Source organism: Mesoplodon mirus (assembly GCF_964341445.2).
Source record: "Mesoplodon mirus genome assembly, chromosome: 10".
In the NCBI taxonomy this organism is placed as follows: Eukaryota; Metazoa; Chordata; class Mammalia; order Artiodactyla; family Ziphiidae; genus Mesoplodon; species Mesoplodon mirus.
The window spans coordinates 56,496,219-56,509,187 of NC_138986.1; the positions used below are offsets into that span (position 1 = coordinate 56,496,219).

Here is a 12,969-nt window from a genome sequence, read left to right on the forward strand (position 1 = left end):
ATAGACATACAATTTGACCAAGGAGAAGACAGTTTTGCACATAAAATGCTAAAAATAAATAGCACTCAAATAATTTTATAGGCTCTAAATGTATGCTGCACGCAATCATTACTTGAAATTTCTGACAATACGGTACTTCTGATATATGTTCTAATTTCCACCAATATACATTCTTATCTCCATTTGTAGGTACTCCAGTCATCAATGTAACTGTTGTAGGTTTGGTTCCTGTCAAAGCAAATGATTATGAATGTTTATGCTCCTTGCTGTCACACTTGATTCCTGTTTGTATGCATATCTGAATCACAAGTTTATTATCAAGACATAGCTATAACCAATTCACGAGGATATTATGCATTCAAGTTTTCTTTAAGCATTTAAAAAATGTAGCAGTTAGATTATCGATTCATTTTAGTACCTTTCATTAGCGTCTAGAAAATCACTACTATAATCTTCTGAATCAACAGACACTATCTTTGCACTAGCAAGCCTTGATTTTCTATTAAATGTAGAGGCTAACCAAACATAACCACTTTTAATGAGGATTAGATCTTTTCTCTGGACACTGTTTGCATAAGAGGTTATCCAACACACAAAGATTATTCTTCAAATCCTCCTACGAAGAGAAAATTACAATAATTATCTAAGGCATATCTTAGTGTTGTCTTAAAAATCCTGAAAAACTAATGGCTGCATTTAAAATTGGCAGGTTGACTTTAAGATTTAGCTCTATTAATCAAATTCACATAAAAGCATTGCTACAAATAAACCTCAGTGAGAACTGGTTATGTAAGCATCGTGTAATTGACATGAAAACCAAAAGCAAATATCATTTACTTTAAGAATGTATGGAATAAATTTTGCTTTTTGGGTTGGATAATCAGGTGAGCACAATATATCACGTTGAAAAATATAAAAATCAAAACAGTCTTTAGACTGTCAGTGACCAGTGCAAAGTGATGTTCTCTTGAATTACGATCAGAGACCTGGGGGCCTTACAAATATTGAAGATGAAAGTTGTACATTTAAGAAATAATGATATAGCTAAGGTAAACATGCATTAAAGCCAAAATTAATCATTGAGTCATTCTTATGATTATAATACCTGTACAGCAACATAAAAAGATATCTTTTCTCAGATGATTTACTCATGAATATTAAAAAAAATTCTTCTGAACAGAAATTAGTAAAAATAATCAGTGTGTCTATTGTCCATAGATGTACATGGCAAATTCAGATAAAGTATCACTTCCTAGTTCAATTTTCTGAGAAATGTCTTCTATTGTAAGTCAATGTCAGTTCAGATTCAGTAGAGGTGATTTAGATAAAATATTTCAGAAATTGCAATAGTGACTTAACATTTTATGGAATCCCACAGAACTAAAACTAGACAACCTTCAAAATGTGGGTCAATCAACGACTCAAATGTTCTTCCTAATGGTGTTTCTTTTGGGAAATCCCACTCTGGGAAAAGGTCAGACAAAAGGAAATAAATCAATAATTGCTGAAGTTCACTTTGAAGGACCACATATTTGGGGTATAGGAGCAGCAATTTAATATATGAATGATTATTATCTGTGAAAAGCCATAAGCCTGGGTCACTGTCTCAAAGTAGACATCAGATACATTGAATTTACAAAGTAAAGGTGAAAAAACTTTTATGGAGTTTAATGCTGGTAGAGATGGGAGCATAGCAGATACACTAATATACAGAGAATAAGAAAATGAAGATAAGACAGAAAAGGCATGCCCAAATCGCAGGAGTTCCTCAATGAGATTATCTGTAGGATAAGAAAACATCAGAGTAGAGAGAAAGGGGTGACTGCTTATCATTTCAGCCCACAAATCTCCCACTCTATGAGCTCTTATATTAATCGGCCACATCACTTAATCTGTCACTTCATTAGGTATTGTCTTAACTATTTGAAGTATTTCTTCTCTCACCAACTAGGTATCAATTTCCAAATATAGGAATTATGTCTTGAACATCCATCATTAATGCCTTCTCACCTAGCCAAATGCACCCATGCATTTTATGTACCCAATAAATCCATTCTGCCTGGTGAATAAAGACTATACCTACGACAAGGGTGACCACATAATTTATCATCCAAACTGAGGCATTTTTGAGAATGGTAGGGAGCATTATTAACTATTGTACTATAACAACCAGGAATGTCCAGAACACAACAGAATGTATGACTACTCAACCTAAGGTAAATGTGGCCACACTACAACTTCATTGAGGGTTACTATAAAGACAATATAAATGGGACAATAGCTACTGACCTATCTAAAGGGTACATATGCTTTCAATTTATTTTTTTTCTTTATAAGGGGCCATGCCATCCTCAACTTCAGGAGGAATGTAATCTTCCAGTGGTAGGACATTTTTCTCTACTGAATGACATCTTTAAACTGATTAAACATGGCATCGATTCTTCCACCCCTAGAACATATTAAGCACTAAATGATTCTAGAATTGCTTTTAAGCTGTTCCAATTTTCTCCGAGTTGACATTGGCTCAGACCTGGCATTTCTCAAGAGGATCAAAATATTTTAAATGAGTTTTTGCAACAGATATGGTAATGATCTTTATGATTGCTGTAGGTTTCTTCCAAGCATTTAAGCCTGAAACAATTATTGCAATTAAAAATGCTAATTTAACAGAAAGTAAGAGCATACTCATTTCTATTTTAAAAAAGCAAAGACTAAACTGTGAGTTGTTTTAAATCAATAATTACCATGTCCTTAGAAAATTACAAATAAATGATAAGGTATTTGAAATGTAATTCAGAAAGTCTTTTATTTTTTATATTTGTGAGCATTTATATCTATTATATGTAGTTTTTACCAATTACACTCATTGGCTCTGATCACACAAATATGCACCTGTAATGTTGTATAAATATATATTTTTTCAATAGATCTTTATTGGAGTATAATTGCTTCACAATACTGTGTTAGTTTGTGTTGTACAACAAAGTGAATCAGCCATATGCATACATATGTCCCCATATCTCCTCCCTCTTCAGCCTCCCTCCTACCCTCCCTATCCCACCTCTCTAAGTCATCGCAAGGCACCGAGCTGAAGGTAATTTATAGGATTAATTTTAAAGTAAACATTCACTACTTTATTCACTTCTGTCCTGTTTTAACCAATTTGGCTTTCTCCATTTTACTTTTGAAATTTTTATTTAACTATAGATGACTTACAATATTTTGTTAGTTTCGGGTATACAGCTTCAGATTCTTTTCCACCATAGTTTATTACAAGATATTGAATATAGTTCCTTGTGCTATATAATAAATCCATGTTGTTATCTAATTTTATATACAGTGGTGTGCATCTGTTAACCTATACTCCTAATTTATCCCTCCCCCTCCCCTTGGCTTTCTCCTTTTAATTTCACTATAACCATCTCCTCTCAAATCAAACCAGTTTTCTAACATTCAGAGTTTTGTCTTTAGTGTTTTAAGTCAAAGATTTACTTAAAATATGACACATTAACTCATTTCCCACACATATACAGCCAACTGGGCAAAGTAGTAAAAGCAGAAAAGGAATGATGTTGAGAAAGGAGAGATAATACAATCAGTGCTATCAGAAAGTATTTTAAATATATCAGTGGTTATATAGACACATTTAGTAACTCTGTACCATATGAAATAAGAAAAAGACAGCAAGAAGAGTTAAAGGAGAAAGACTTTATAATATATAGTAAAATTCTCTGTGGATATTTTCTTCATAAGATATTAAATTCAGTTAGGAAGGAAGAAATTTAACTTCTCCACTTAGCTCTCTTATATTGCTCAACAGCAATGTCATATTTTAAATTTATATCTATTTATTATTTGTTATAAAAGTGCTGTTGAGTTTCTCACGTTTCACTGGATTTTACTTACTAATTATTCACTTAACTAGCATACTGTTTAGCTTCCTCAGCTGTAAAAAGAAGGTGGTCACGCCAATTGATCAATAAGGTTTTGTTCAACTCTAGGATTATGATCCTGTAACTACAGATATTACAGTGTAGTACAAGTACCCACAGCCATGGAGGCAGGCAGTTGCTAGATATCCCTGACATAAATACATTTTCAAGTTTCTGGTAACTGGATTGCTCAGAAAATGTTGCTGGGCATTTTGCAATCTATTCTTATTTTTGAGATTTCTAAAATAATTTTCTATCTTAGATGCTACAGTGGAAAATTTTGTCATTTTGCCCATATGACTCATAGTTGAGTTCTATTATGTGTAGAACAGAATGATAAACACTGTCTCTTATTTGTGTGTATATGAAAATTTTACTTTTGCAGTTTACATAGATTTAGTTTCTGTGAAACAACAGACTTGTAAAGAAAAAGATAAATGTTGAACATGAGTCATTTCTTTATCAGTCTTGGCTGTCTTATTATCCTTTGTATTTGAAGATGACACTACTGACCCCACTCAAAACAGTGCATTTATTTGAGTTATTTTTTCTAAACGTGACTATGAATTTAAACTACCCACCCACACTTTCTGTCTCACCTATAGCCAGGCATGACCAAGTGCATCTTTCTATAAGGTATTTGGTAAAAGGATACAGTTTCTGGATATGATGTTTTTAAAATGGTCAAGGTGTATATAGCCCTGAGTAAGAAGGCCTGGCCCCTTAAAAGAAGAGCTGGCAGTAAAAATGACTGCCTCCTCAAATTATTCTGTACTGATTGCATTTTACATTGCTAGCTCTCACATCTTATCTATTCTCTACTGTCGGCTTTGGCCCCATACTTTCTTGGTATCCAACTCTGATGCCACCATCCTACTTATTTCCTTGAATAAGGAATTAGGAACCTCCCTCCTCCCTACCATCTTGTCTCGAAGCATTTCATTCCTTTGGTTCTCAATTTGCCTAACAATAAACAATTCCAAAAGTGGCTTTTACATTTGGCATCAATTCCATCATGCACATAGTCCAGGTGAACTATTTGGCTGAGGAGGAGGTGAAGTACTATAAAATGGAACTAAAAACAAACTTTGAATCACTGGCCTTGTACTCATTAATACCATATGTAAATTCAACAGGTATGAATTGTTATCCCATCTATTCACTTGATTCATACAAACAACATTATCAGTAATAAAAATGGTGAAAGGTATATAAACACAACCACATGAAACAGAGTCAAATGCATAGCTTGTACTTAGATCTGAAAGTAAAAAGAAGATGGAAAAAAACAGGCAGAATTAGCACATTTCAAATATAACACTCTAAAGTTGAAATAAAAGTTATTTTTAAAATGGATGAGATAATAGAAAGATCTATTAGATATAGGTCCTAGTCTACTTTTACTGTAGATAAACAGTAAAATCTTTAGTTACTAATCTCCTCATACCATAGATGTCTTCTATTTAAAAGAGGAACGCTACTAATTACTATATTTTTCAGAAATATCCAACATGTAGATGTAAATAATAATAACACCAACAACTATAACAGCAACATATTTATTCCTTACTACTAGTACTTTTAATAAAGTAAAAAACATTACTGACCCCTCCTGTTAATGAGTATACTGAGGCAGAGATGGATTCAAATAATATTTTTTGAGATTATCTAGATTTAACTCTTGTGAAAAAATAAATCTGAAGAAAATAGTGAGTGAAAGTATTGAGTTCCTTGAAAAGCATACAATGTAATATTGGATTTTCTTTAAGGATAGTAAAATAGATGAAAAATGAATGTTTTGTATTAGCCAATATATATGTTGCATATAAAAATGTCAATTCCATAGCAGGTTACAAAAAAGCTAAAGGCATAAAATGCAAATAATGGAAAGGCCAGTGCAAAGAGGTATAATTTATAAGAAGGGGATAAGGACAACTGAAATGTAGAATAAATTATTGGGTAAAGGAGAAGAGAACATGCAACAAAAATAATAGTTTATTTCTGTGAAGTTGTTGCTGTAAAACCTACCTTTTAAAATGAAAAAAAAAAAAAGAGAGACATTCACATGTTTGGACAGCAAAAAGTGAAGCAACAACCAGCAAACTAAATTGTCCTGAGTACCTACAGATTGAAAGTAACCTCCTGGTTTAAGAAATGGCAACATTATTAAAATTTTCTCATCCTGAAAAATAAATGGACATATTAGATACAACTGCCTTACCCAAAAGGTCAATTCCAACCTTTCAATTTTGCTAGTAAACTGGGAAATTACAAGATTGCTTACTGATCAACTTCCTAAGTCTTGGCATGAGTGTAGTATTTTTAAAGTGAAGGAGCCAATTCATCTCTGACATAAGAAATACAAATGCTAAGATTCAGCTTTTAAAGATTTTGTAATATAATCTGAAAATAATTCTTAATATGACGCTATTTTATCTAGCAGCAAAGCAAGGATAAAAGTTTTGCATTTTAATTATTTTTTACTTGTGTGCAAACAGAGTTCAACACACATGTTTCTTCTCCTTCTTTTAAAGTTGTTTTACTAGAAGGCCATTTGAAGATTGATTTTTCCATATCTAAGCAAAGCTTAGATGACCGAATTATTACTTATTATTTTCAAAAGCACATAAAAACAGATATGCTATGAGGAAAATGATAGTAGTAAATAAATACAGGCAGAGCGGGAGAAGCGGACTAAGAGGGAGCAGTATGTCCGCGGAAGTCCCCGAGGCAGCCTCCGCGGAGGAGCAGAAGGAAATGGAAGACAAAGTGACTAGTCCAGAGAAAGCTGAAGAAGCAAAATTAAAAGCAAGGTATCCTCATCTGGGACAAAAGCCTGGAGGTTCAGATTTTTTAAGGAAACGATTGCAGAAAGGGCAAAAATATTTTGATTCTGGGGATTACAACATGGCTAAAGCGAAAATGAAGAACAAGCAACTTCCTACTGCAGCTCTGGATAAGACAGAAGTCACTGGTGACCACATTCCTACTCCACAGGACCTTCCTCAACGGAAACCATCTCTTGTTGCTAGCAAGCTGGCTGGCTGATTAAAAGAGCTGAACTGCATGAATCTTCTAATTCCCTTTATTTCTCCTTAATATGTTACTTCTCCACTTTTTATTTCCTTTCACTCACTAAGTCATTTGAGAGTTATGGCTTTGCAGGTAGTGGTAGTGTGTGTGTAAGGGAATATACATGTATAGAGTTTTGATTAGTTTAACAGTGCACTGATGAAAAGAACATGTTAGAGCAATGTAAAGTAATCTACTTGAAGATAATTGTATATATTACCTAACTCCTAGTGTAGGGCTGGTTCCAACAAGTAACAAGCAAGTTTTACAATTTTAATGTTTTGGCTTTCTTTAATTCATCTTAATTATAGCTTTGTATGTTACTCTTATTTAATGTAACCTCTATTGTATTGATTTCTTCTGTATTTTCCTTTTGGATTTTGTAAAACAGAAGTTTAAGACCACAAGTTAGAAGGTCACATATTTCAATTAGAAGAAAGGTCACATATTTGAAACACAAATAGATGGGGCTTCAAAAGATTTGTATCCTGTCCTTGAACTTGAATGGCCTTAAATCTGTTTCAGCTTTAACAATAGAATTTTACTTGGGCAATATTTGCCCATTCTGGTGTAACTTATGTGACTCTAGTGCTTAACAGCTGCTGTTGAAGCTAGTATTCTTATTCAGTTCTGTAGTGTTAGAATACCTTTTGTTGTTGAAGATGTGAATGAAGTGTGCATGTGCATCGACTGTTGAATTCACTTTTGTGCCATTTTTGTAAATACAGTAGTTTTGCACAAACAATAAATAAATAAATAAATAAATAAATAAATAAATAAATAAATACAAAGAGTCTAGCATGTTTTGGCAGGGGAAATATCAATACAATGGCCCAAGGTACTTTCAAGACCTAGGGCAGAAACACCAGGAATTATTAATAGATGATGCTACAACTGTACATTTTAATTTAAATCTAAATTAAGGAAAATTCTGTTAGCTGAATAGAATATTTGTTTAATAAGATACAAATTAACTGCTATGCTTAAACAAATGATGAAATAAGATACTCAGGTATATTCAACCTATATACTATGTGAATATAGAACATATAGAAGATAAGAGAAAAATAATTAATGGGAAAATGTTTAAGGGGAAAATGACAATGAAATTAACAATGAAATGAAATTTTCAATGAAAATTTGTATATTTCATATACAAATGGCAGTTTGAGTTGACAAACATCAACTCTCTAAGGGTGTCAGGCTAGGCCTGTCTCATGACATTGGGAACACATTTAGTATACAGTGCCATTTCCTGCTACAGTTCCACAGAGGGATGAATGACCCAGGTGGCGGCGGGGAGGGGTAGGGAAGAAAAAAGAAAATCATCTTGAGCTACAATAATTATTCAATAGAAACAAAAACAAAACAAATATAACGTTCTTAAAACAAATCATTGAATGATTGCATTTATCTTTAATGCAAGACCGTCTTTCATTCTTTCTTTTCTTTCTTTCTGGACACATATGAGCTCAAAAATATCATAACAACTTGTGCTCCTTTGTGAAATGAAAATAAAGAGCAGTGCCATAACCACAGTGGCTCTAGAAGGAGAGTCAATGGACTAGTGAATGGGAAAATCATCTGTTTTTCAGATTTTACTTTAACACCATTACATTCCTCCAGTGAGCTGTTATCTGGTAGAGGGGGTCTTAATCACCTCCTATGCTGGCAGAAAACCTCCATGCCTTTAGTACAGCTATTCATATTATAATGTGCGATCACCTCCACGCAAAAATTCCAACTAAAATATACGCTTTCCCAGCACAGCACTGCCATTGGTGCATCTAACTTCCCACTGAACTCCAAAGGCTTAATGTTATTCTATTCCAGCCTACTGAAGGCTCATTATTTAATCTGGGCTACTTGATGGTTCACAGTTACTTAGTTAATTTCTCCCCATTTCTTTCTCCTGTTGGGTGTTAGTCCCTTGGTGTAAGACATACACAGGCATAAGTAAATGATATAAAGTCAAATATTACCACTAGGTCATGTATATGTTTGGCTAGCAGTGAAAATATATTTTGTTAACAACTCCTCTGCTCTGGCTGCTATATAGTTAATGGTGAGAGGCTGTGAAAGGAAAACAACAACCAATGGGCCTAGAGAGAATGTGTTTAATACTTTCCCAAAACAGCTGCTATTTGATTCAGGAAATCTGCCATGCAACAAATTAAAAATGCTTAGGACAATTATGTAGTCATGAAAAGAAAGCCCTTGCAGTATGTTGCACATTTCAGAACATACATTTACATGGCTTCTTTAGAATATATTCAAATGAAAATATTATATATATATATGTGTGTGTGTGTGTGTGTGTGTGTGTGTATAGTTCTTGGGAAGTACAGTGAGAAAATCATGGAGCTGAGGGAGAGAAGATGGAAATATTGAGATAAATATATGTTTTATATATTATCAAGTTTATATTTTGCATGCTTAATCATTACAGAAAGTCTCATCAATCTGTATTTTCTTTAGAGGTATTGTCTTATTGGACAAATTACATAATAAACTGACGACTTTAATCAGAGCTTGAAGACAGCATGTCAGGGTTAAAATTCCTCTGTTGGTTGAGGATCATGTATCAGATTTAGTATCAAATCTCCACTTCTAAGAAGCACTACAAGAGGACAAACTCAAATTACCTCTCCGGGCCTCAGTATCTTCATCTAAAAACTAACATGGTGAATTGGATAATCTCAAAGGCCTCTTCTGTTATACAACAGTAGAATCCTCTACTGGCAGTGTGATCTAGGAAGGATTTTTCGCAATACACTGGGAGAGGCACAGCCCAGATAAGGGAAGGATGGCTGTGGTTGGGTTATGAAATTCATAACCTCTCCTCCTTCTTCATAAAAATCTTGTACCTTGGAGATAATTTGTAATACTTCTATATTTTCAATTGTTCTCGGTATATCAGTATTCAGTAATAGTAAAAAGACTACTTTACATCTAAATTAAGACTTGTATGTCTGACCTTTTCTCTGATGTGTGGTATTTGTCACTATTATCCACAGAAATGCTTATAAAATAGTTCTTCTAATTTCTCTGGTAATCATGCATCTGACAGTTGTTTTCTAGCTGTTTTACAGTGTAAATATTCTCCCTCTTGATATATGTCCTAATGTCTTAGAAAATTGCAAACAAGATTACTTTTTATTTTTCTTAAAGGGCACCTAGAATAAGATAAGTGAATTTGTCAATAGCAGAGTTGAGCCCTGCTGAAGTACTCAATTAGTATCAGTTTGTTGTTATTTATATTTTATCTTAATTAATGAAACAAAAACAAACACTGCAAATCCAAAAATAATTGAGTGGTCCAGACAAGATAACAATAAAATATTGCTTTGCTGGTAAAGCAATATGGGCAGGAGGGTAAATAAGCCATTAATAAGCCATTATTAAGAAGAATGACTAATATAATTTAATACAACATTATATGATTTATAGGAACTAGCTATTTATGAACCTGTGTAGCACAGTTTAACAAAGACTAAAGCCTTTTCCCAAATACATACAGTATTTTGCTAAATCCATAAATCAATTTTCAAGAATTATTAAGGATTTAATATATTATTGAGAATATCAGTTGCCTTATTTTCAATGATAAATTTGAACTGGTAGTATTTATTCATATACTTACACATTCAGTACATATGTACTGAATTCCTCTTTAGTATCAAATACTTCGGTACCATCATGGAAGGAAGTACATAAACACACACACGCACACACACATTCCTTGCTCCTAATCCCACTAACCATATATAAGAACAGAGTTTTATTAATTCTGTTAAAAGCAAAACAACAGGCCCAAAATGGAGTCACTTTTGCTAAGCCCCACCTCACCAAACTGAGACTTAATCACAGTTTTGGAATCTTAAACCAGTGAATCAGGAATTGCCTGATCAGCACTAGTTAGGTAATCTGCCTGACAGATTCTTGCCATCCCCTAAGGCAGCGGTTCCCAACCTTCTTGGCACCAAGGACCGGTTTTGAAGAAGACAATTTTTCCACAGATGGGGCGGGGGAGGGGGACGGTTCAGGCGGTAACGTGAGTGATGGGGGATAGTTCAGGCGGTAATGCGAGCGATGGGGAGTGGCAGATGAAGCTTTGCTCTCTGCCCGCCGCTCACCTCCTGCTGTGCGGCCCGTTCCCAACAGGCTGCAGACCGGTGACCGTCCTCTGCCTGGGGGTTGGGGGCCCCTGCTCTAAGGGAAAGTAACATTGCAATAAGCTACCTGATATTTGGCCTAGTATAACTTCCTTATTCCTGCTCCCTTCTGCCTAGAAAAGTCTTTCATTTTGTACAGCTCCTCAGAGCTCCTTTCTATCTGCTAAACTGGATGCTGCTCAATTCGAATTGATTTTTGCTCCAATAAACTGTTGAAAAATTTAACATGCCTCAATTTCTCTTCTAACAATTCTCGTTGCAATAAGTGACTTTTTTTTCCTAAAGAAAGTCCTTGTAATACATTTAAGGAATCGTTTTTTTCCTAATTAAAAGCACATCCTGGGCTTCCCTGGTGGCGCAGTGGTTGAGAGTCCGCCTGCTGATGCAGGGGACACGGGTTCATGCCCTGGTCTGGGAAGATCCCACATGCCGCGGAGCGGCTGGGCCTGTGAGCCCTGGCCACTGGGCCTGCGTGTCTGGAGCCTGTGCTCCGCAACGGGAGAGGCCACAGCAGTGAGAGGCCTGTGTACCGCAAAAAAAAAAAAAAAAAGCACATCCTGTAAGTTCTGAATCCTTACAATTTGTAATTTAAGCTTGAATATATCCATTTCCAATGAAGGATCCGTCAGCGTTAACACTCAGAAGTATGAGAGGAAACAGAACTTTCTTATTATTAAAGTTTTATTTTACTTAAAAAATATGTTACCATTAGGGAAAGAATGAAAGCTGAAAGGCAGTTTACTTTCCCATGAAGGTTTGTCAGCTATCCAGCCTCCTTGTCTCTTTTTGCTGATTTCATTGTCTGCTCCCACTAACGACTCCTTTTTCTATACCTCATTCACAAGGCTGGCTAAACCAGAAACACCCCTAGAACAAATCCAAACACTTTCCATTCTTCTTTCAAAAATCCATTTCCTCCACAAAGCTGCTTAATTAGATGGAAGTAAAGTGCTAATTTGCTAAGGGGGGAAAGGTCATTTACATATCAATTCACACTCTTTTCTCCAAGTATTTATAATTAGAGAGCAATCAACAAGCTTTTGAGGGCTGATAGAAGGGGGAAGATGATTCCTGCAGAGATTAAGGAGCCTATAAAGTATAGAGAGGAAAGGGCACTGTAGAAGAAACCAGATGTCCTTATGTTGAACAATTAATTTAACCTTTTGGAATCTCAATTTTTTAGATATAAAATGGGAATAATTGTGCCTACTCTAAATGTTTCATAGGATATGAGGATTAAGTTTAAAATGTATACGGAGCCAGTACAAAAACATTGTCTCTCCATAGGGTATCAGTGGAGTCAGTAAGAAACCATTTTTTAAACCCTTTTACTCACATTACTTTCTCTGCAAATAGGAATTAATGCATTTACCCTAAAGGAGGTTAGATATTTTCAAAAGATTAAAATATTTAAAATATCTGGAGAATAATAGGAATTAATAAATAAGTACTTATATGGTTACTATTTTAGTTCCATATTTCATTGTATTTTAATGACTTTTCTCATCAATCAGAATATCAGAATTTCTAGAAACTTCCCCAGCTATTGCCCTTTCCATATAGTCTATCTTTCCTCCTCACTAGGTCCTGCCTCTGCTGAAGGGAAACATCTAATTGAACCCAGTTATATTTTTTGCTACTGCCCCCAAATGATCTCTTTACCTTGTTCCTTTCCCCCACCCCTCAACTATTAATTAATTATTAATTAAACACCATTCAGGTATGAAAACTATTGTCTAAAAGAACATTAGAAATGATCTGGGCAGGTAACTTTCAAACTGTATTCATGA

General features: G+C 34.5%; 2 protein-coding genes across 6 annotated transcripts in view; one reads left to right on the top strand and one right to left on the bottom strand.

Moving 5' to 3' along the window:
- GRIK2 (glutamate ionotropic receptor kainate type subunit 2) overlaps positions 1–12,969 on the bottom strand; it is a 648,281-nt gene that overhangs the window by 287,784 nt on the left and 347,528 nt on the right. The gene's annotated exons all lie outside the window — the stretch shown is intronic.
- Positions 6,614–6,999, top strand: LOC309811276 (cAMP-regulated phosphoprotein 19-like). The gene has a single exon (XM_082633887.1). The coding sequence runs from the start codon at positions 6,642–6,644 to the stop codon at positions 6,978–6,980; it is 339 nt and encodes a 112-aa protein (XP_082490013.1). The 5' UTR covers positions 6,614–6,641; the 3' UTR covers positions 6,981–6,999.

What these genes read in the sequence shown, in the direction of transcription:
- LOC309811276 (XM_082633887.1), top strand. Translation starts at nt 6,642, where the DNA reads ATGTCCGCGGAAGTCCCCGAGGCAGCCTCCGCGGAGGAGCAGAAGGAA.